The sequence below is a fragment of the Lissotriton helveticus genome, chromosome 8 (assembly GCF_964261635.1).
Source record: "Lissotriton helveticus chromosome 8, aLisHel1.1, whole genome shotgun sequence".
NCBI classification, from domain to species: domain Eukaryota; kingdom Metazoa; phylum Chordata; class Amphibia; order Caudata; family Salamandridae; genus Lissotriton; species Lissotriton helveticus.
In genome coordinates this window covers 166,312,388-166,335,945 of record NC_136069.1, presented here as the reverse complement: position 1 = coordinate 166,335,945, position 23,558 = coordinate 166,312,388, and the positions used below count along the sequence as shown (strand labels likewise).

The 23,558-nt window shown below is 43.6% G+C and overlaps 1 protein-coding gene across 2 annotated transcripts in view; it reads left to right on the top strand.

Annotated features, from left to right (window-relative positions):
- Positions 1-23,558, top strand: part of IGSF5 (immunoglobulin superfamily member 5) — a 931,320-nt gene that overhangs the window by 521,406 nt on the left and 386,356 nt on the right. For both annotated transcript variants that reach the window (XM_078656819.1, XM_078656820.1), the window contains exon 2: positions 21,388-21,476. In XM_078656819.1, coding sequence (XP_078512945.1) covers positions 21,419-21,476 — 58 coding nt within the window. In that variant the 5' untranslated portion in view covers positions 21,388-21,418. The remainder of the gene's footprint in view (positions 1-21,387; positions 21,477-23,558) is intronic.

Below are 23,558 nucleotides of genomic sequence, written 5' to 3'. Positions count from 1 at the left end.
TGGTCAAGGGTGCCCGCTCCTCTCCCTTCACAATAGCCAGAGGCACTCGCCAGGCATGCCCTCTTTCGCCCCTTCTCTTCCCCGTGGCTATTGAACCTTTGGCTGCCAAAGTCCGACAGCACTTCCAGGACCATGCTCTCATCTATCCGGAGAGGCAAATATTAATCTCCTTATATGCAGATGACCTCACCCTTTACCTTCGTAACCCGGATGAAAGCCTTAACCCCATTCTCAGGTTGCTCATTTTCTTTGGTCACCTCTCCGATGTCAATATTAATTGGGGGAAGTCCCAGATTTACCCCCTCGCTGATGCCACTGCGCGATTCGAGCCTGACTATCCCCTTTCATGGTGCGACGATACCTTGGCATAGTCATCACTCGCAATAGGAGTGATTTGATGGCAGCCAATTATGGGCGGGCACTTGATCAGATAACTCCGTGGCTGGGCGAATCCCCCTTATAAAAATGGTGGTCCTACCCAAACTGCTCTACCTCTTCATTAATATCCCCTACGATCCCAGCCAATATTTCTTCAAAGTCATTAAATCTCAACTTATTCGCCTTACCTGGGGTGGGAAACAAGCCAGACTGCACTGGGACACCCTCACACGACCCTTTAGTGCCGGGGGATTTGAAGTACCAGACCTGGAGGTATACTTCAGTTGCGCTCAGGCTCACTCATATTGGATAAAGCCCCCCCTTTACATGCCACACCTGGCGATAGAGTACGGGTACATGGCCCCAACCCCATGCTCTGCCTACCTGAGTACTCCTGCCGTCCCGAGGCGCTTAGCCTACAACACTGTTCAATGCACCATCAGTGCCTGACACGACCTAGCTAGACTACTACACTGCACCCTACTATACTCCCCCCTACTGCCCCTCCACGGTAGGCATGACTTCCCGGTCACACAAGAAGGAGGCTGCCGTCGACTCCTTCGCAAACTGTCCCTCCAGACCTGGGGGACACTCTATCTCAGGAGCACATTTCGCACCAGTGAGGAATTCTTTGGCACCTCACCTCCTACCCCACTAGAAAGTTTTTTCTATGTCAGGCTACGACAGGATGTGAAAGCCATCACTCTGTCCTTTCCGCAGGAGCAACCCATTATGTCCCCTCTACACGCACTTCTGCAGCAAACTACCCCTACACACATTGTGTCCCTGCTATATCGCACTATCCAAAGTGACCAGGAATACAATCCCCCCTCAGCCAAAGGTCGGTGGGAGGAGGAACTGGGCTCCCCCCTTACCGAGGACCAATGGTCCTTCTGCTGTCGCCAAACTGGAAACATTTCCGCCAGCAGCAGATTGCGCATCACTCATTACAAGTACATTCACACCTGCATGCTTGCATCACCTTCACCTTCGAGACAATGACCGGTGCGACCGCTGTGGTAGCGCAGGAGCAGACTTTAGGCACTTGGCTTGGGACTGCCCACCCAATCGAAGCTACTGGATGGAGGTGTTAACAGCGCTTGACCAGATGACTAGGCTACATATTCCAGATGACTCCCTAACCGTGCTTCTGGGCAATACTGAGACGCTGGATGCCAAGGTGCGAAGGTATGTATCCCTAGCACTCCTTCTCGCAAAGAGGCGGATCGCCTGCAAGTGGGGAAGGGGAAGAGCCCACAAATGCAAAGACTTCCTACAAGATCTTATCTATTGTCAAGAGCAATTACACAATTATGCTGAACTCTTACTGCCTTCTTCTCAGTCACAAGACATATGGACCCCCCTCCAAATCTATCTTTTGGAACACACCACTGCTGCAAACACAGCTGCTGAACCTAGCATTAGCGATGATGGGGTACACAACAGGGATGTGAACTGATGCATGTGGGATCTCACCGAGGCCAGGGTATAATGCCCAAAGAGGCAACAAAACACAGGGTAAAATCATATCTTAGACCTACTGTTAGCATACGTCAGCATACATGGGCATCTTCTACTTATAACTGTGCTCAAGTGGTAATGATATTGTTCTCAATTGTTTTTCCTTTTTTTTTGGTTCAAACTGCTTATGACCATTTAATGCTACTAGCTAACCTTGTCCCACCTGACGCGGCAGGCCCGTTGTGGTTGTTGTAGGCGACTTGCTGTGTATCTTTCCCTCGCCTACATTACTTTGCAGAACATTACTTTGCATTGCCGGCCCGCCCTTGGATGTAGGCACCATGCTGTGGTCAACAACTCTTGCCTTCAATAAAGGTTTTTGAAAAACCCCAAATTATTATTGTGACACGGCCTAGCCTCTAAGTCCGCATTCTTGGCCGCAATCACTTTGAACACACATTCCATATTAAGCAGGTTTTCTTCTCAAGAGGTAACGGTGTCCTCCACCTGCAAAATGAGCTGCTCAACCTCTAGCAGCCTGCCTCCATGCTTACAAAATTGCAAGTAGTCAATTCAAGCCCTGAAAGAATCCATTTTAGACTCAATGAAAGTCAAGCAGGTCTGTATGGCAAGTAGTCCCTCATGTCATCAGTGCCAGCAGGCACCGGGCAAGCACACAGTCTCAGGACTAGGGCTGAGCTGCGGGGAGTACGGTGAGCATCAGAATGAGGTTTTGTCTGTCGACAATCCACTTTCCCTATATTGAGTCAGTGAAGATTTTTCTTTAAATATCTTTATTTTTATTTATTTATGCAAATAATTAAATTGTCATAGAACTATCAACCAAAAGGCGCCATCACTTAACCCACAACAGTCACAGACCGTCCTGCATACAGGGCTGGTACATGATCACATTAGTAGAATACAGTAGGATAGTAGACACTAACTCCCATGCCAAATGGTTTAGGTACAAACAGCTGCCATATTGGCAGGGTAATGTATATCATAATATTTCAACCAACTTCCCCAGACCTTGAAGAACTTGTTTAGGCAGCCTCTACCCGTTTACACTACCTTTTTCACCACAATGTAGAGGTCCATCCCTGACCTTCATTTTCCCACAGTTGGGACCTCAGGGGCTCATCACTGCCCTGCTTTATGCTGCTTGGCTACCACAAGCCCCAAATTTCAATAGAGTAGCTTCACCCTGGGACTGTCCACGTCTCCGGAAATCCCAACAGTAAATATTTGGGGTCAAGAGGTATGACTCTCCTAACACTCCACTGAGCTCCCCAACCACCGGTGACCAGTATATGTGGATGGCCAGGCAACTCCACAGTGTATAAACAAATTTGCTTTGGGACATCCCCCAATGCAGACAATCCAGGGAATCAGCCCTCTCCAGGCAGTGCAGACAGTTCCTGTTGTTAGATACCCAGTGGAGCTCTTTGAGTTGGATCAAGAACAGCCCGGATTTTATTGCTACCTCCCTTGGGCACATCAGGGCCGTCTCCCAAGCTCCATCTTTAAGCCCCCCCAGGTCTTCCTTCAATTGAGCCCTCAGCTTAACCAGCGTGTCCAGCATGTTGTTGAGCGTTCTTTATGTAAGGGAGATAGCCTTTGAAAGTATCTCCTCAAGGAGCAGTCGGCCTTCGAGAGGGGTGTACTTGGGCAGTTCCAAGTCTCCAACGCCACTCTCCCTGCCAAGCGTGGCGCAACAGGTTGAATTTTAAGTATTGGGTGGGACTCATACTATATTCTTTTTGAAGGTAGGGGAAGGGAATCATACCACCATCATCCAAGAGGTCCGCCACCCGGGAAGTTCCCAGCAAGTGCCATGAACATAACCCCCTCAGTTTTCCCAGTTCATGCAGCCAAATCCCCTCCCAGAGTGAGTCAACCGCATCAACTTCTTTTACCAATCCATACATCTAGTAGCCCTCCTCCAGCCTTCCATTGCAATCCGTGTTGTGGACGCCGTTTTTGGACACTCTTACCATCGTACAAGTAGTGGAGGAATGACCGACTGGTGAACTGTGTGCGCTCAAGTTGGTAGGTAGAGTTTTGTCATTGAAGATTAGAAACAGGACGAAGAGAGGACACCAGCGCTGGACAGCATTGCGCACCAGATTATAACAAGGAAATGGATGCCAAATCATCATCAATGAACATAGGTCCTGCCTCTCTCTGCCTGGACATTCCAGGACATGTGTGTGCCAGCCACACACCCAATGAAACCCAGGACATGGGGGCATGAGCAGACCCCATGCCAGGATGATTGGGGTGTACAATAACCCCTCCAGCAGGCAGGCCCAGTAATTCCAGGCAAAGTATAGTTAAGTATGACGATTCACGAATTTAGTTAAAGTATTTATTAATGCTGGAAACACCAAAGATAATAGGAGACAGTCTTGAACGCCCTTCCTGCTCCACCGGCTCCTCGGGCAAACTGACCTCACAATCTAGAATACCCAGTGTAGCTAGGGAACAGCACGAGAAGGAGCATTCAAGAATAAGCAGTACACAACACATCTTCCCCCGAACAAAAAATAGAAACAAAGTTATACATCATAAATAAATATTAATATGAATGCAAGGCTATACATCAACAAAGTTATACATTATAAATAAATGTGAAAATGAATGCAAAGCTATACAGTATCAAGATTATGTTCATAGTCAGATAACCATTTGGGTTTACTCCTTACACGTTTGCCAACATCAGAAGATTTATCATTGTTCACCTTAGGCAAAGTATTGCTGCAGCAGATTTCATCAGAAGACCTATTATTGCTCGCCTCGGGTAGTGTAATGCTGCAACCACTTTCATCAGAAGACGCCTTGAGCAATGTATTTCTGCAACAACTTTCAACATTTTCTTTCAATAAACCATCTTCATCATCTTGTCTCAACACACTTGAACCATTATCACCAACAGCATCGTCCATAGTATTATTAATTGCAATACTCTCACAAATGTCGTAATCATCAAACAAGTCCAACCTCTTAGTGAACTTATCGTCCCTTGCTAAGTCTTGATTTACTACAGCAATTCTTTTTAGATTCCAAACCTTGCCATCACTTAACAAAACAGCATTGCGTAACACCTCAACAATAGTTAACGGCTCAGAAAATTGACTCTCGCCCTTCTTGATTTGGCTTGGATTTCTCACTTTAACTAACATCCCTACCTCCATTTTTAATATCTTTGGAATTGGTTTTCAGATCATACTGTTCCTTATACTTCAAATGGGTGTCCACAATTATTTTGCTAATATCTTCCATGGAAATTTCATTTTTTAACAGGATGCAAAAGCCAATCAGCATTAAATTTCGTTCTCGCTTCCCTACCTCTCATAACAACAAAAGGGGAAACGCCTAAAGCACCATGCACAGAAATTCTGTAAGCCCATACTGCTGTAACAACTTGAATTTCCCAGTTCTCATTGTTTTTCAAGGCCAATTGAACAGCATTCTTAATCACTCTGTTGAAGCGTTCTACCATGCCATTGCCGCTGGGGACAGTAGACTCAATACTGAAGAGTTTGAAGATCCTGAGAGAGGAGTAGGCGTAAAATGTTCCTTTGTGGAAAAGTAGTGTTGTTTAATGAAGCCCGGGACGCATGAAAATGTTTCAAAAGGTCAGAATGTTGTCTGAATACGCGTCGAAATGTTCCTCGCAGAGACGTAGTGTTGCTAGGATACGCGCCGTACACAGTGTAAATCCTAAGTAATGTTGCCAGGAAACAAGACTCTCCAACGTAGAATGTAGTACGTAGAGCGTCATTGAAGAAAAAAGTCATTGATTAATAACACCCAAGGATTGCGGCAGGCAGCAAGATTCCGGACAACGGAAGCAGCAAATGGAGTGCGGTAGCAGCAGGATTTGAAGGCGGTTGATAGCGGAGTTGAAGGTAAACAAAATCCTTTGCCCAAACCAGCTTGAGTTTGAGTAGAAAATCCAAACAAAAGCGGAACCTAGTTTCCAAGCAGTAGAAGTAGTCCTCAGGAGAATTACGGTCATCAATCAGCTTCCTAATTGATGAAAACTATTAGAATCCTCCAAGGCATAAATGCTGTACTCCCACACACGTAGGTTCTTGGTGCTCCAGCATGGAAGTAATCATCGCCAAATTGTTAAGTATGACGATTCACAAATTTAGTTAAAGTATTTATTAATGCTGGAAACACCAAAGATAATAGGAGACAGGCTTGAACGCCCTTCCTGCTCCACTGGCTCCTTGGAAAAACTGTCCTCACAATCTAGAATTCCTAGGGTAGCTAGGGAACAGCACAGGAAGGAGCATTCAAGAATAAGCAGTACATAACAAGGATTAAGTGGAAACCCAAGAGGCTCTATAGCATCCCAGAGCAAGGATTGAAGGGTTCTCCTCTCTGATGGGGGAGGTGATTTCAGCCACCCCTCCTAATAACATCTGTCAGGGTGTCGGTCGTAGGTCCAGTAGGCTGCAAGGGGTCTCCACATGGATACAAAATGCAGGTTTCTAGGCCTACCTGACGGTGATGTGACCGCAAGTTGCACCATGGACAATGCGACTCCGCGGAAGGGAGCGGGGCTGCACCAGCCAAGGCGCCACTCCACTAAATATCTACAGCCCACGGGAATGGTGAGAGGGAGCCTGACCTCACCTGCAGGCATAGTCGACCACCCCCCTCTGGCTCACCTATGGCCACCGGGGCTGGAGCATCGCTGAAACTCCTCAGCCAGAGAATGATAGTAGAGAGACGCCCGGGAGGCAGCAGCACCGCACAGACCGCAGGAGTGGGCAGAGATGAGCAGCAAGGGTCCCGGTCCAAATCTGACACGATTTGCCACCTAAAATAATAACAGATTGTCGTCCCCCTACTGCAATAGCCTCACTATAGTGTGCCCTTCTTGCACGCCAGCACTCTGGCACCCATGCTGTACCTGGGATTCTGGTATCCTCGGATGAGGTACTTCTCTGCTGTAGAAATATAGTACAATTAGGAGTTGCACTTTTATGAATGGGGAATGCTTGGAAATCTGTGTGTTTCCATACCAAATTCTGGATGATTTTCCTCCATTCTGGACCATTTGCTCCACAAGATTTCATATTTTTTTCCAGGTGAAATGTGCATTGGGAATAAGTCTGGGATAGCTGTGTTCCCTGTACAATTTATAATCCTTATGTAGCTGGTAACTGCAATTACTTCCCTGATTCTTATAATGCGACTCAAGGTATCTCTTTCCCCAATCAGGCATACATAACAATCACCAACAACAGCATTCTAGAAAGTTGCTTTGTTTAATGACGTCTACTTGGCTTTTGAGTTGTATTGTGACAACATTCACTAGATGGGCTCTTATACGACAATTGTAACTAATGATATAATAGTTTGAGGGACATGACAACCTTTGACTTTATTTAAGGGATGTGTGGTGGTTCCATGTTGTCATGATAATTAATCATATCACTAAATCCTTTTGGGTGAATCATTTCTGGCCATTTTTTATCATCTTGGCTTGAGTGAGAAGAGGAGAAGAGGAATCTGATTTCTTCGTATTATTTTTTTTCTTCACATATACAAGTTCCTTGCATTTTTCCACTACCGCTGGTTCTTTGTCGTTTGCATTTCAGCACAAATATTCCACCTCTGTATCAGTTTTGTGGAGATTCTATTATTAAAATTGCAGAAAAATATGCTAGTATTTTTAAATATTTTTTGTGTTTGACGGAAATGTTTTCATTAATTTTAGCATGGAGCTGCTTATGATATCTTGGGATCAATGCTTCACCGTGTGGGCAAATAGCTAGGAAGGTTAGAGAAACAATATTGGGGCTAGAACTTGTTGAGAGAAAGGTGTAAGTCACCATGAAGGACTCTGCATTAACAATATTGTAACACTTCAACAGTAGTTTAGTTGTTAGCGACACTGCTACAAATCTAGATCAACGAAGACCTGAGGGAATGCTGATTTGAAGTAGACACATTTCCAGGGTTAATAACCCTATGGCTTTTGCTCGAGCTTCAATAGTAATCTCTGAACACTACCAGAACCCTGCTGGCACCCTGTGACACTAGAAAACTGTTAGTGTCAAATTATGGTTATTCGCGGACCAGGTGCTGGACAGAGGGCCTGACATACATTAGAAGGCTGAACATTGGTCCAGAGTATTCCACAATTGCATCACAATGCACTGGCAAGAGCAGCAAAGACTTCCAGTCACCCAATTAAACTGGTATTTCAAGAATCTAATAGTCTATTGGATGCAGAGTAAGTGAAGAGTGTAGTATATTGGTTCAAAAAATAAGTAATTCAATTGAATTAAGTTGTAGATTTATTCCGCATAAATGAGCACGTCCATATACATCAGCTGTCAGAAGGAAACTGACTAACAGTGAATACAGCGAGTACACAATGGAACATGGAACATAGCAATTCAAATGAGTACATCTTGCTTAAACGGAAATACACAATACATAGCAGCATATTACATTAACAAGGCAACATACTACATATCCTCCCCTTTTAAAAACAAAAACAACAAAAAAATATTACTTATAAACTATAAATTCCTTAAATTTCATTGGTTTCCTCACTGATCTTCCAAACGAGGATTTCTGATTAATAGCCACATTTTTGTCTTCATCACTGTTGATACAACCATCCTCTACAATTACATTATCTTCTAAAGAACCAGATGGTAAATCTTGAGTAAAGTGATTCTCTTTATCACTCTTACCTTTGTCAAAACACCAAACATGTCCCAGGGATTTGTCCATAGAAACTTGACCAGAATCACAAGGATTACTAACAACCAAAGGTTGTGTCAAGGCTAAGTGACTAAGATGCCATTTCTCACCATTATCCAAAGTAACTGAATTCTGATGAACCTTTGCAATTTTCCTTGGACAACCAAATTTACTCAGACCTTTAGAAACCTTCCTAGGATTTGTAATAGAAACCCATTGCCCAACATGCAATTTAACCGGTTTAGATCCATGCTTGGTATCATGGTAAATCTTGTTCTTAGTTTGTGACAAAACAAGATTAGATTTGACTTCGTTAATATCATAAAAACACATTTCATTCTTCTTCATCAAACTAGGATTAGTTTTAGATAACGGTTTCCTACATCTCATAAGAGAAAATTGACTCATACCCAAAGATGGATGGGGCGTCACACGATAAGCCCATAAAATTTTCAACAATTCACTATCCCACCCAAGTTTAGATTTAATGCACAACTGCAAAGTACTTTTAATAACTCTGTTAAGTCTCTCCACAACACCATTGCAGGAAGGATGATACAATGGAGACAGTTTATGCTTAATTCCATTAGAGACAAAGAAGAAATGCATTTCCTTAGATTTGAATTGTGCACCATTATCCGTAAGAATAGATGAAGGACAACCTTCTTGTACAAAAATTCTCTCTAAAAATTCAATTACACTAACAGAATTAACTTTGTCAACCACCTTCAATTCAAACCACCTCGAAAACAAATCCACCAAAACAATGATATATTTTACTGTTTGATCAAACCAGTTGATAGGACCCATAATGTCCATTGCCAAATCCTCCCAAGGAAGACTTGGAGAAGTAACTTCCCCCAATGGTGGATTAAAAGTCTTTTTAGATTTATCAGAGGTCTCACAACTGACACATGCCCTGACAAATTTCTCAATTTTACTATCCATTCCAGGCCACCAGTACTGATCCCTAACTCTAGACTTCGTACGAGAAACCCCTGGATGACCTTCATGAGATAATTGTATTATCCTATCCCTTAAAGACTCTGGAGGAATTATGTTATCTCCTCTAATAAGAAAATGGTTCGACACAGAAAGTTCGTCCCTGACCTCCCAAAAACCTCTCAAAATATCATCTAAGTTATTCTTAGAAAAATCATTCCATCCAGTTATAACTTTAGACTTGACATTACCTAAAGTATTGTCATCAGAATCAGCTTTGAGCCATTGCTCCAACGAAATAGAGTCAAAAACTTTGTCATTAGTAATTACATTTGCGACAGAAAAATCGTTGCAAGAGCTTCTATCAGCCTCAAAAATTGGCAAGGAAAATCTACTCAAAAAATCTGAAATAACATTTTTAGCCCCTGGAACATACTTAACTTCAAACAAGAAATCCTGTAAGCGCATAGATAACCTCGCTATCCTAGCTTTAGCTTTAAAAAGACCATCAGTAGTCAGTAACTTTGTAAGTGGTTTGTGATCAGTTCTCACATAAAAGAATTTTCCCCACACAAATTTCCTGAAATGCTCTAGTCCCCACACTACAGCCAATGTTTCCCTTCCAATTACGGAAGACTTTTCTTCCGTAGGTGTGAAGGACCTGGAAACAAATGCAATTACCACTTCTTGATTGCATTCAGAATTTTGGCTCAAAACCGCTCCTAACCCCTTGGAGCTAGCAATCGTGGTAACAAATGTGGTAGCAGCTGGATCAAATCCTTGAAGATTTGGAGCGCAACAAACAGCTTTTTTAATAAGGTCAAAAGCCTGTTGACATTCTTGTGACCATATAAAAGGAACCTTATTCTTCAGTAAACTCCTCATAGGGTATGTTTTTTCTGAAAAGTTAGAAACAAACTTGGAATAGAATTCAGCCAAACCCAAGAATGACCTTAAGTCATCCTTGGACCCAGGAGAAGGTGCATCCAAAATAGCTCTAAATAACTTAGTTTTCGGTCTAATGCCCTGCTCCCCAATTTCATGCCCTAAGTATACTACCTTGTTCTCTGAAAATGTGCATTTTGATACCTCAGCAGTAAGACACCTTTCATCAACAATACGCAGAACTTTCCTCAATCTAGAATCAAGTTGAGCAGCATTTTTCCCAATGATGAGTATATCATCTTGAAAAAAGATGACGCCATGCAAATCCCCAAAAAGCTGTGTCATAAGTCTTTGGAACACCGCAGCAGCGGAAGCCAACCCAAATGGCATGCGGCGAAAACGGAAACAACCAAAAGGGGTGCAAAAAGCTGTCAAGTCTCTGCAAGAATGGTGCAAAGAAATCTGGAGGTATGCTGAGGATAAATCAAGCGTGGGAAAATACTTTGCACCACGAGTTAACGACATTTCGTCGATCCTGGGCAAAGGATACTGATCAACGATTATATTGTTGTTCAAATTACGAAGATCGACACATAAGCAAATTTTCCCGTTGGCACGTCTTGCGACGACCAGTGGAGAAATCCACTCAGCTGCCTCGATGGGCTGAATAATACCATTCTCTTGCAATTTCAATAATTCACTTCTGACTTCATCTTTAACAATCATAGGAATATTGCGAACTTTATGAATTTTGGGAATTGCATCACTTTTTAACCTAATGAGATGTGAAAATCCTCTGAATTTACCGATCTTACCTGAAAACACGTTAGGAAACTCTTTTAGGACCCAATTTTTTGTGTCTTCACTCTCACCTGTAACCAGGACTTGTTCAGGGATGTTGGGATCAAGAATAATATGTAACGATCTCTGATCCCTTCAACCCAAAACGGAAGGGCCATCAATAGCAACATACAATTTACAAAAGGCAGTACGATTCTTAAATTCAAATATTAAAGAACGATATCCTAACATTTCAATTTTGTTACCGGTAAAACTTTCTGGTGAAACATCAGTAGGTTCAAGGTGGGGACCTAAATCATTAACTAATTCTTTCTCCCATACATCCTTGTTAATGATTGTAAACAGAGAACCTAAATCCGCCGTGACCTGCAAGGGAATTCCACCAAATTTAACAATGCATAAAGGTTTACTTTTAACACTCTCATCAACATTCAAAACAATATTGCACTGAAAGTTCCCTGCGATACTAGATGAAGAATTATTGAAGTCAGAATCATAGTCAGAAGAATCAGTGTCATTGACACAAGACACTTTAGGTCGTTGTGATGAACTTCTGTTGCATACTTTAGCATAATGTCCCAAAACTCCACAATTAGAACATTTCACATATCTAGCTGGACACTTATCAAACCCTGCGTTGTGATTCTTGTCTCCACAACGATAACAAGCAAAAGAGGAAGACTCACTCTTATTAAAAGTTTGCTTATAGAACGGTCCCTGATTGAAAGATCTCTTTTGGAAGTTCCTATTAGTTTTAAAATTCCTGTTGTTCTTTTTTTTGACACTTCTTTACTGCCTTTGTTGACAGAAACTTTGTTAACAGTGGGAGTAGTAGTGATAGAAGATTCCGACTGTTCTGACAAAGCCTTTGAACTTCTGTCTGAAAGTTCAGCTTTTTTTCAATAATGTAATTACATCCTTCAGACTAGATTCTCCTTCGATCCAAAGCCTATCCTGGATACTTTTATTTCTTGAACATACAACAACTTGATCTCGAATGAGTTCATCGTGCAAAACTCCAAATTTGCAATGCATAGCTAACAATTTTAATTGGGAAACATACTCCTCTACAGACTAATTCTCCAACTGTTTTCTTTTGAAGAACACCCGTCTGGTGACACCAATACACACATTAGGTGAATAATGCTCAGTCAAATCAGAAATAGCCGCTTTAAAAATGCCAATATCACCTGATCTTTCCGGTTTCTGCATCTGGTTATAAACTCCTAATCCTTCTGGTCCAAGACTGTGAGGCATCCTCATTTTACGTTCTGGTGTTAAAGTTCCAACATTATCCTCTAAAGTGGCTATATAATTAAGAAAATAATCCTTCCACTCAGACCACTTAATAATTGGTTCACCAGGAGAGGTCAAAAAATCTTTAGGAGTACTAATATTAAAATTAATGCAAGAAGAAGACATGGAACTGTTTGAAGAAGCACTAGTAGAAGCAGAATTGCCGCTAGAATTGTCATTACTCATGTTCTTCTAAGATATTTCAAATAAAACAAAATTTGTAAATATAAGAAACAAAACAGAATAAACTTACAATGCTGGCTGAAATTGTAGAAAACGCTGCATAAATTAGTAGAAGAATTGAAGAAAAACGAAGCATCGATGTGCCCAAATGCTTTAAAATGCTCATAAAACTCTTCGAGAGGATTCAAGATGGAGGCACGCAAATACGCGGGTTACGCGACGTGACCTCTGACGTGACTATCCTTGCGCTAGCTTCTTTTGCATCACAGGTTACCAAGCAACGTCAAACGTGGAAATGCGAGCGCTCGTTCGGGGCACAACACACGTTGCCAAGCGTTGCAAATATTCGAAGATGCGTGCAACAACGGAGAAGAAATTTCAAAGGTAAACACAACGATTGAGTTTACTTTGCAAAATGAAAAATAATGGAAAGTGAGTGAGAGGCAGGTTAAAAAGAAACCACTCGATCTACTCACGGTTTGTAGATAATTTTCAAAACTCACGGTTTGTAGATAATTTTCAACACAGAAGAAATGTAACCAGCAATTGTAGTTTATCTGCAGCCAGCAATTTTTGTTCATCTGCAGCAATATACTTTAAAAATAACAATTTCAGTAGAGTTCGTTGAAATCTCCTTAACAACCGTAGAAAATGTTGACTTGAAGTACTAATACACAATTCCAAAGTTAAAATTAGAATAAATTAACGAAGAAGAAAAAAAAAAAAAAAAAAAAAAAAGAAAGTTCTTGGTTCTTTAACAATCCCATCCTCGTCGCCAGTTTTTGTAGTATATTGGTTCAAAAAATAAGTAATTCAATTGAATTAAGTTGTAGATTTATTCCGCATAAATGAGCACGTCCATATACATCAGCTGTCAGAAGGAAACTCACTAACAGTGAATACAGCGAGTACACAATGGAACATGGAACATAGCAATTCAAATGAGTACATCTGGCTTAAAGGGAAATACACAATACATAGCAGCATAATACATTAACAAGGCAACATATTACAAAGAGGACCACAATCTCGCTTTTTTAACATTCACAGTTATATCAGAAGTGGCAGGATATTCTAGATCTTGATAATCCAATACTGATGCAAATCAAACCGAATAAATGTAGCAATCATTAAGCATTAAAAAGGCTAACACTGGGTAGAAAGGAAGGCACAATAATTCCTTCTGAACATCACGTAAATACACTAAATGCAGTAATGAGGCAAGGCAACCCGAGCTACTCAAAAACAAACAAACATATACAAACAAAGCAATAATTACATTGGTTAATAGTCATATAACTCCCAAAAATATTCCCATGTTATTTTGAACACTTACTGTGCACCTTTGAGATTGAATGAGACTTATTTCATTTGAGAAAGCTTTGCAATTTCGTTTTGCCAAAAATCAATTTGTGGGTATTTGGTAGATTTCCAGTTCTGAGAACTATTTTCTTCGCCAGTATAAGGCATTTCTGTGCCCAGAATTTTTTTTCATTTGCTTGTGGAGTTTGAGTTTGCATTGTCATTAAATAGTATTTCCTCGTCTGATAATGTGATTTCACTGTTTGGTTTCGTTTTCATTTTTGCACCAACCTCAGATCTTTAGACATTTGTATAATATGTAAAGATAATCTTATTTTGGTGTTAAACATCTCCATCGAATCCAAGAGTTCAAAACACCAGCCTTTTCCACTTTACTTGGAGATCAGTATATTAGTTGAACGCGTGGTTCCCCAAAATCTGGCTTTCATTTAAAAAGCTCCATTTAGAAGACTCTTGGGATACCCTTATGGAACACGACGCTTTCAAATAAACCACCAACAAACCAATCAAGCACTTAACCCACACCTCCGATAAGGCCACTTTTTTGAGCAAACGGCATGCATGGGCAGTCGTGCCATCATACGTGGCCTGGGGCCCTCAGTACCACTTGTCCGGTCACTTCTCTGCAGCCAGGAAACATGACCTGATTGTTGGTCGCCTTGGTGAATTTCCATTCAAGTACTTAATCCCTTCCTGGAAGCTGTCCTGGCCCAATATCTACTGCCGCCTCTGCGGGTATACCAATGAAACTCTGCTCCATCTACTATGTGTGTGTTTGGACGGTTGAAGATTGGTGAACTTTAGGAACGCATTGGATGACGGGGACCTCCTCCATCAGGAGGAAGGAGAGCTGCTTGTTGATATTTGAAGAGTCGTATGGGTGACATATATTGCACCGACCAACCAATAGAGATAATTTTTGTCTCTAACTTATTTAGAGACAAAAATTATCGCCGCACATCGATGATTTTTATCGCAGATAAACCTTGCTATTAGCAAGGTTTATCGCAAATGCGATAAAAAACGGCCGCAATGCATGAATATCGCTGAAAAGTCAGCGATATTCATGCATTTTCGAGCAAATGCTCTTAGCCATGCTATCCACCTCCCATTGGACAACATGGCTAAGAACTGCTCAGGGCAGGTGTTAGCTTTTGGAGATATTCGCGCTTAGCGCGAATATCTCCAAAAGTTGGTAATAGGAGATAGCGATGTTAGCGACTGTTTTCAGTCGCTAACATCTTGGCACGCCCACTTTGCATGTCATTAGTGATAAATATCACTGACATGCAAAGCGGGGCCCAAGATGGTCACTATCTCCTATTAGCTGTCACTAACTGGTGTTAGCGACAGCTTGGTAATAGGGAGATCATTTTATCTCCGCTTTCTTGGCTTTTAAAGCCAAAAAAGCGGAGATAAAGCCCCTTGATAATATGCCCCTGTATTTTTTCAGATGTACAGTAAACCTTAGGATTGAGTAGCTGTGGGAATCCTCGAACAAACATCCCCTCCCCCGGTTTCGATGGGAATATAAAGTGTCCACTTCGCTCCCTTTGAAGTGACATTATACCCTTGTCCTGATAAAAGCCTATAGAAATGACCGGCTGAAATGCGACTGCGTCAATAGTTGAATGAGGAATCTCCTAAGTGTTAAGTGGTTTAAAGAGTATAGCGCCTACAAAATAAGTAGTTAGGGGTGTTTCACCTCGGGCGCATTTTGGATTTCCTCCGAGTGTAACATTTCTAAATCAGGAGTGTGCACCGTGATAGTTTATTATCATTAAGGGTATATTCTTCTTGTATATATTTTTTGATTTTTGTATGTATTGTATATGTTGTACAGGTTGTGTATATAATGTATCATGTCATGTAATATAGATATGTTTGTGATTTAAGGCATTGAGAGTATTCTTTTTTTTTGTTTGAAATTTATGAAGTGTATATATACAATTGTGTTTATTTGTGACCCACCCACCCTGTCCTTTTTTCACGTATATAAGTTTGTTTGACGTATGAATATATAAGATTTATAAATAATTTTGAGTACATCAGGGTAATTACGTGTACCTTGTATGATAATAAATGTTGAATTGATCCCTCTTTACTCTTTGTTTTTTTTATATACATCTTTGATGTTTTTTGCTCATGTACAAGAGGGTGATTTGGGCATAACCCCTGTATGAGTTTTTCGGCCATGCTACAGCATTGAGGCAATATTCTACGTTACACCTTAAGAACACTACAAGTCAGATCTTGTTGGCCAGCAGTAGAGGGAATCCAATGCAATCATTAAGTAAGGCTGTGAGGTTCCTCACCCTCGCCTCCAGGATGCTGCAAGGGCACAAAAACTATTCCGCTGTGCCACACTTATTTTGAACTCTTCATTGCTACACCGAGGATCATTCACAGCCAATGGAAGTCCAGCTTTAGCCCTACACCTGGACGATGCTGCCATAATGACACACCAAGCTCCTTAGCTTGAGCCCGTTCCATCGTTGTTTCACCAATGCATAATGCACCAAGCACTTTTTGCCTGGATTATCAATTACATGCCCCAGTTCCTCTCATTCCTCTTCTTCCAATAAGGCTTTGTTATAACACTGACTATGTATTTAACGTGCGTCATTTTGAATGGACACCGCCGTCCTAGATTGATTCCGGCTTTTAACGTTTTAAACTCCCCTTTTCTTTTTAATCGCTTTTTAAGCATACCAATGCCTAGTATCATGCTTTTAATTAATCAATGAATAAATTCTTCTTCACTAGTTGAATTAGTTTTGCTTGAACTAAGAGAGCCAGCGTTAGCACTGACTTTCGATATCCATTTCAAATATTAATATCTCAGCCGCTGCATATCAGTTTCACAATCGTTTGGCGAATACATTTAGATTAAACAAGGTGATGGATGGAATGGAATCGCTGAAGGCCGCTTCCGAATCCATCATCCATGCCACCTCAGTTTGGACCCAGTCATATGCAAATTAGTTGCGACCCTCCTGATCGTGGGAACAGTCTAGCCCGAACTGCCAGGCGAGGTCCTCCCTGAACTGGAACACAAGCAACCCAGCACTGATTTCAGCATTACTAGGGCTCATCAGCCAGGCATAGCTTAGTTCCAGTGGCACAGTGAGCCCAGGACCCTTGGCATACCTGGCACACGATGGGTTGGATGGCTACCCTAAGTGATTACCTGTGACTAGATGTATCACAAGCATCTTCCCATCTCCTTTTGTGCTTTTGAAATACATTTAGATTACCTTTAATTAGAAGCAACTGGAACACAGTACCTGCTCTAAAAGGCACTGCTTGTAGACAATGCTTGGGGCAGATGTGTTATGCCAGATTAGTGCATGGAAGTAATTCTTTGAAGGGCCCCATGTAAATCAGTGATGGCCGATGGTTGGAGATATTCCCATTTCATAATGGGATGCATCCTGTGCAAAGACCTGGCTGCCCTTACAGTAGCGCTTATGTTTATGCTTATCTGGTCTTCTGAGGAGAGATAGGCGCTTTAGAAAAGCAGATAACACAAAAGACAGAAAAAGCCTTCTAATGAGGGGCCTAGTCAGTATCGAACGGAGTTTACTAGCCCTAGGTTTCAATTTCAGTACCAATTTTAACATCAGCAAGATAGCATTCTTAATATTCTATTGCATAAAAAGTTAAGTTCGACACCATCTCCCATGAAACGCTTATTAAAGAGCTACACACAAATGGTGTAAGAGGAAAGGCTCTAGATTGGATTAAATCTTTCCTGGCAAAAAGAACTTTCCAGATCACATCTGCACAAGCCGTGTCAGACACCCTACCCGCATCTCATGGAGTGCCTCAGGGGTCCATCCTGAGCCCTCTATTTTTCAATATCTATCTTAAACCTCTGGTCGATCTTGTTGAAAAGTTAGGTCTAACACTTATGAACTACGCAGATGACACCCAAATTATCTTTTCCCTATCTGAATCTTGTCCCCACTCCCCTTCGTTACTTAAAGAAGGACTATCAAAAATTTTGAACTGGATGACACTAAACCAGTTAAAACTAAACGGCGACAAGACGGAAATACTGATTTTTGGAAAAGATCAAGAACTCTGGAATCCCGTACATTGGCCGGATCAGATGGGCGTTTTTCCTACCCCGGTGTCCCACGCTCGTAATCTGGGCTTTATACTGGACAACGCCTTATCCATGAACAAACAGGCCAGTAAAGTAACCGGCCTTTGTCTCACCATAGCTAAATGGCTGAGGAAGATCCTGTGGATGTTGCCAGTGTCAACGCAAAAGACCGTAGTCAATGCCCTTATTACATCAAGGCTTGACTACGGCAACATTCTCTATTTGGGCGCAAACAAATCTGTGATCGGACGATTACAGGTAGCGCAAAACGCTGCGGTCAGACTCCTCTGTAATATCCCGAAGAACGCTGGAGTCTCGAACCATCGTCGGAATCTTCATTGGCTCAGGATCGAGAGCAGAATTCGTTTCAAGGCCCTGAACTACATGTTCCGAATAAAAGCAGGAACAGCACCAAACTACCTCCAATCTCTTGCCTGCCTCTATACGCCCAAGAGATACCTCCGGTCACAGACAGCAGCCTGTTTTTGCATACCAAGGTTTAAACGGGCAAGAATGGGAGGCAGATCTTTTACCTATCTGGGGCCCTCCCTTTGGAACACGCTCCCCCCCTGTATCCGGAAGGAAGAAAACTATTGTAGGTTCAGAAAGCTCGTAAAGACCTGGCTATATGAACAATAACCACTAAACAGTCACCTCCGCTTCTCTGCCCTCTTTCTAGCTGTGTCTAGGCGCCGGCAAACCCTTTTTGGGTAGCTGTTGCGCCCTATAAATTGATTAAATAAATAAATAAATAAAATAAACCTTTTCTGGTTTTCTGCAGGCAGCAGCGGATCCTCCGTTTGAGTGGAGAAGCGTTGCCCCACTTAAGCGCCACCGCCACCCCCCATAGCCATGAGATAAAAAATAAAATGGTATTCAACCGAGCGTCAGGACGGCGGCGGGGTACAACTGCTGAATGACAGCAGCAGGGAGGAGGGTGGGCTGGTTCTGCACTTTTCAACGTACGCACGTCTCTTTGGCAGGCCGTCTTGAGACAGCCATTCAGACATGTGCACTTTGAAACGTCAAACCCGGCTCCCAGCTGTCTTATGACAGCTGGGTTAGAGCAAGTGCAGGCACGTGCAGGCCTCCACAGCACTGTGGAGCGCCGAATGAGGCCACTCCCTCCAATCAGGGCCCTGTAAAATGCCTCTCGATATATGTAGCTTTTGGTGGGAGGAATACTAGACCAGACCCCAAGGCGTGTAGAATGAAGTCCGTAGCAGTGGCGGCCTGTAACTTTGACAGGGAGGGGGAGGGCTGGCCATAGATCTGGACTCACTTCCATGCATTCAAAAATGCTCACACACATACACACCTATTCACAACACTCACTCACAACAAATTCATACATATGCGCATGCACGCACCAAACATTCAAAAACAGAACCTGTCTTGCAGCTCTGTGAGAGGAAAGTCTCGGAGGTCCTAGGGGAGTTCCGACTGCTGCCTTCCCTCATTGGCTGACCCAAGGTCAGCCAATGAGGGAAGGCAGCAGTCCCAGCTTCGTCACAGAGTGGGATGGGTTCAGTGAGAGTTGCTGACCCCACCCAACTCTGTGACAAGGCTGAGTTCACACACACAGGATTGTGAAATCCTCAGCCTGGCAAAGTTCAGCTCAGGAAGCCAGGAGCCTGCGCATTTAGCGCATGCCTTGCTCCTTTGCTCAGCCTGATAGACACTTTTCCTCTCTAGTTAAAGGTGAGGGGGCGTGGCCCCTTTGCCCATATGGACATGCTGCGGCTGGTCTGTTGGACCTGGCTCATGGTTCCTCAGCACCCCGTTAGCCTAGTCCTGCACTCCGAAACCCCTGGTCGTCCCGTTCCCTGTCCGCCCCGCGCCCTACACGACCCTACCAACGGACGACCATCCCCGCATTCTCTTCCCGGTACCGGGCACCCAGAACCTGCCTCATCTGACAGGGCCACCAGCCGCCATTACCCTTCCCGAGGTCCCTGACTCCATAGCCCTTGCCTGACCCCGGTCCCAGCAAAACTTAGGCTGCAGACGTGCCATGCCTGGGGGGTAGAGGGCTTCCTGAGTGAGATAAGACCTAGGAGTTTCGGTTGCACCTTCCCTGGGAGACTGGTTTCTCTCACACCTCTGGCCTTCTCCTGTGGGCTGGTTTCGATCGCACCTCTGGCCTCCCCGAGAGCTGGCTCCAGACCCTGCTGGGCGTCTGGGAATCCCCGGACGCATCTTCACAAGGATCAAAGGGCCAGCCGACGGAACACTCCGACGACCAGCCCCGAGGCATGAGATCGCCGTCTGCGAGGGTCCGGACATCAAAGGGCCACTGCGCTATATCAAGGCCCGCCCAAGAACTAGCGGGCAGTTGTATCCTGGACAAGAGAGCCCTGCTGATCAGATCGCGGCTCAACCATTGTGGAGAAGACCGAACTTGGGAACTTATCGAGCCCTGCTGACGTTGTCGCTGCTCAGCCTCGTGAAAACCCTTGCAACTAGAAGGACATTCGTGGAAGACCCGGAGCCCTGCTGACGTGGTCGCGGCTCCTCAAGAACCAACAGACACTCTGTTCACTCCGGATCGAGCCCTGCTGTCCTCGTCGCGGCTTGAGGAGTACTCTGGTCTGGCTGGACCATCGACGTTACCAACCCGACCTGGTTTGAGAAGAAGTGAGTGGAGCAACCCGTACGACCTCCATCTTCCGTATCCCCCGGCTCGAGGATTGAGAGCTGTGGGCAGAGTATGCTTCATACTGGCCTAATACTGAGACTGTCCTGCTTCCCTACTCCTTACCACTGAGACTTTACGATCCCTCGATCGCTTGTAAATACGTGTTCATTTTGCCTAAAACCCTACTGTGTGATAAAGAACTTGCTTACTGAAATCCACGGTGTGGTGTCCGTTCATAAGTGTGGTGCGAGCTCAGTGTGTACGATCTTAGACACAATGTCCTCACCGGCGAGGACCTCACGTTAGGATGTATTCCTGGGAGAGGAGGGTCACGGAGTGGTCGGGAGAACATATCCTGCCCCTCTGGGATCGCCCCTTCCAACATGGTCCATAGGGCGAGAGGATGTGAAGCATGAAGTGCTAAATAAAAATCAAGTAATAAATATTAGAATGATCTAATTGCAGAAATATGGGCACTCTTAAATTAAGCATCTGAAACAGAAATGTGTCCATCTCATAACCGATAAATGTTTCACTCACATTTCCAGTGGTACTTACACACAACACTGTTATGTCTCATTGAAATATTTACCAATGTCACAGAAGGTCTCTTTCCTTTCTTTCTTCTAAGGCTTCAGAAAGACAGACTTGGATTGGATTTCATGGACAGCGTTAAAAGATTTGCTACATTCATTTATATCATCGTTTCGGTGCTCTCAGGTATAGTATGATATTTTTCTTATTGTGTACTCGTGTAAAAGATTTTCCTTTCGGTTTAGATAGTAGTGTACACGTACTTGAGGTTAGTTTGTAATTCACTTTTGTTAAGGCTTTGTATCTTCCACGGTCTCTTAGAAGGTTCCTTCACTGGTTATGAGACAACACTATTAAAACAAGCATTGGCATAGTCAATAGGTCTCGCCTTTGGGACCTTTTAAGTGTTTAGCCATGCAATAGTTAATGGTGTTGCAGTAAGGATATTGTGCTGCATAACTAAATACTCATAAGGTCCCAAAGGCGAGACCTATTGGCTATGCCAATGCTTTTTCAATATTACATGGTGCATATTTGATGCCACATAGACTCCATCGAATGTTTCCTTTTGCATCCTTAGAGCGTCCCCGTTGCCATGCCCAAGAGGCCGACTTGCTGCACATGTTGTGGGCTCACCCCAGAGTGTCCAGTCACTGGGAGGGAATCACAGCGACACTGGTGAAACTGACAGGACTGCACCAATGGGATAGCCCTACACAGTGTATGCTGGGATTGCCCTCTAGACAGACCCAGGAGCTCTAAGTTAGTGACTTGGTTCACAAACAAGGCACTGATATTAGCTAAAAGATTACTAACAAAACGTTGGAAATCCCCAATGACCACTAGGGTAGAAGAATGACGGGATGAGATGCAATGCTGGAGACTTGCTAAAAGTGAAGCCTTAAGACAAAAAAAATATAGAGGCCTGCGTATATCCCTGGTCCGCACAGCACAACTCATCTTCAGATTGAAGAGGCCTGCCACGGTGGGCACCATATACCGATAATTTCTCGCACACACTAACCACCCCTCCCCCAAACACATCTAGACAGCACAATAGAGGACTTCTCTTAGTTAACAAGGGATGCGGGTGGGAGAGGCTTTGGGACGTTCATTTCATCTGTATCCAGACTGAGTAATTTCTTATTGTCACAATTTTGATTCCTAATGTGTCTTTGAAACAAGTTGCCTTTATTGAGCACAGTGACAATGACTGATTGATGTACACTGTATGTTTTTGAAAATGCAATAAAATTTATGCTAAAAAACAAAAAAACTAAAATAGTCCACAAACCAGGTTCATCTTCTCTTACCGTTGACTTTATGCTTGCCTGTGAGCCTGTACAGCTCTCCACTGCCTCTCAGCTAGGTCCGCGCAACAGAAATACCACATGCATACACCTGTAGTACATATACACAGGAAATGCACTATCACGGCTGAGCCTCACCTGCTACCTCCCTCCCTCTCTAATGTACCCAGGGTGTTTGTGCTCGAAGCTGTGGAGTGGACAGACAGTGGCAGAGGCAAGGGGGGTGGCCCCAGGTGTGTTCCTTATCCTGCACCTTTGCTGAGACTTTCACCCCTCCCCTACAGGCTGCCTTAGCCTCCCCCTGCCTCTCTCATCCACAGGCTGGCAGCTGCAAAGCATGTGATTAGAGAGAGACGCTGGGATGGGAGTCAGCGACGAGCGCTCGCCGAGTGTGAGTGCTTTCATTTTACCCCTGCTCTTCCTAGAGAGCTGTGAGAAGGGCCGAGGTGGAGACATCTCACAGGAAAGAGAGGGGCCGAGGATGGATGGACCTATCTCAGCGGTGCAACGGGCAGAGAGGGTGAGACGGGGCCACCTCCGGGGGATAGGGGAGGAGAGCAGTGGAGTGAGGAACTCTCATGTGGGGGAGGGCGGTTACAGCAAGGGGCGACAGGTAAAGGTGAGCGAGGCTAGTGGAATATCTCAGGAGTCTGGTGACAGAGGACGCTGAGCGTTGACGTCACTGGGATAAGGACAGATGGGTAAGGCAAAGATAGTTGAGGAGAAGGGGCCAAGTCAGGATGTAATCACATGGAAGATAACTGAGGTGTTGAGAATAAGGCATTGCGCAACCTGTTAAACCGCTACTGCTATCTATGTATAACCAAACTCCACGAGGGCTGACCCAGTCTTTCATTTTTCTTGAGGTCGAAAAAAAAAAGTACAACTGAGTATATTAATATGATGTATGTTATGCACTCGCTATTGGAGGGTGGTAGCACGTGCTATAAAATAAGTA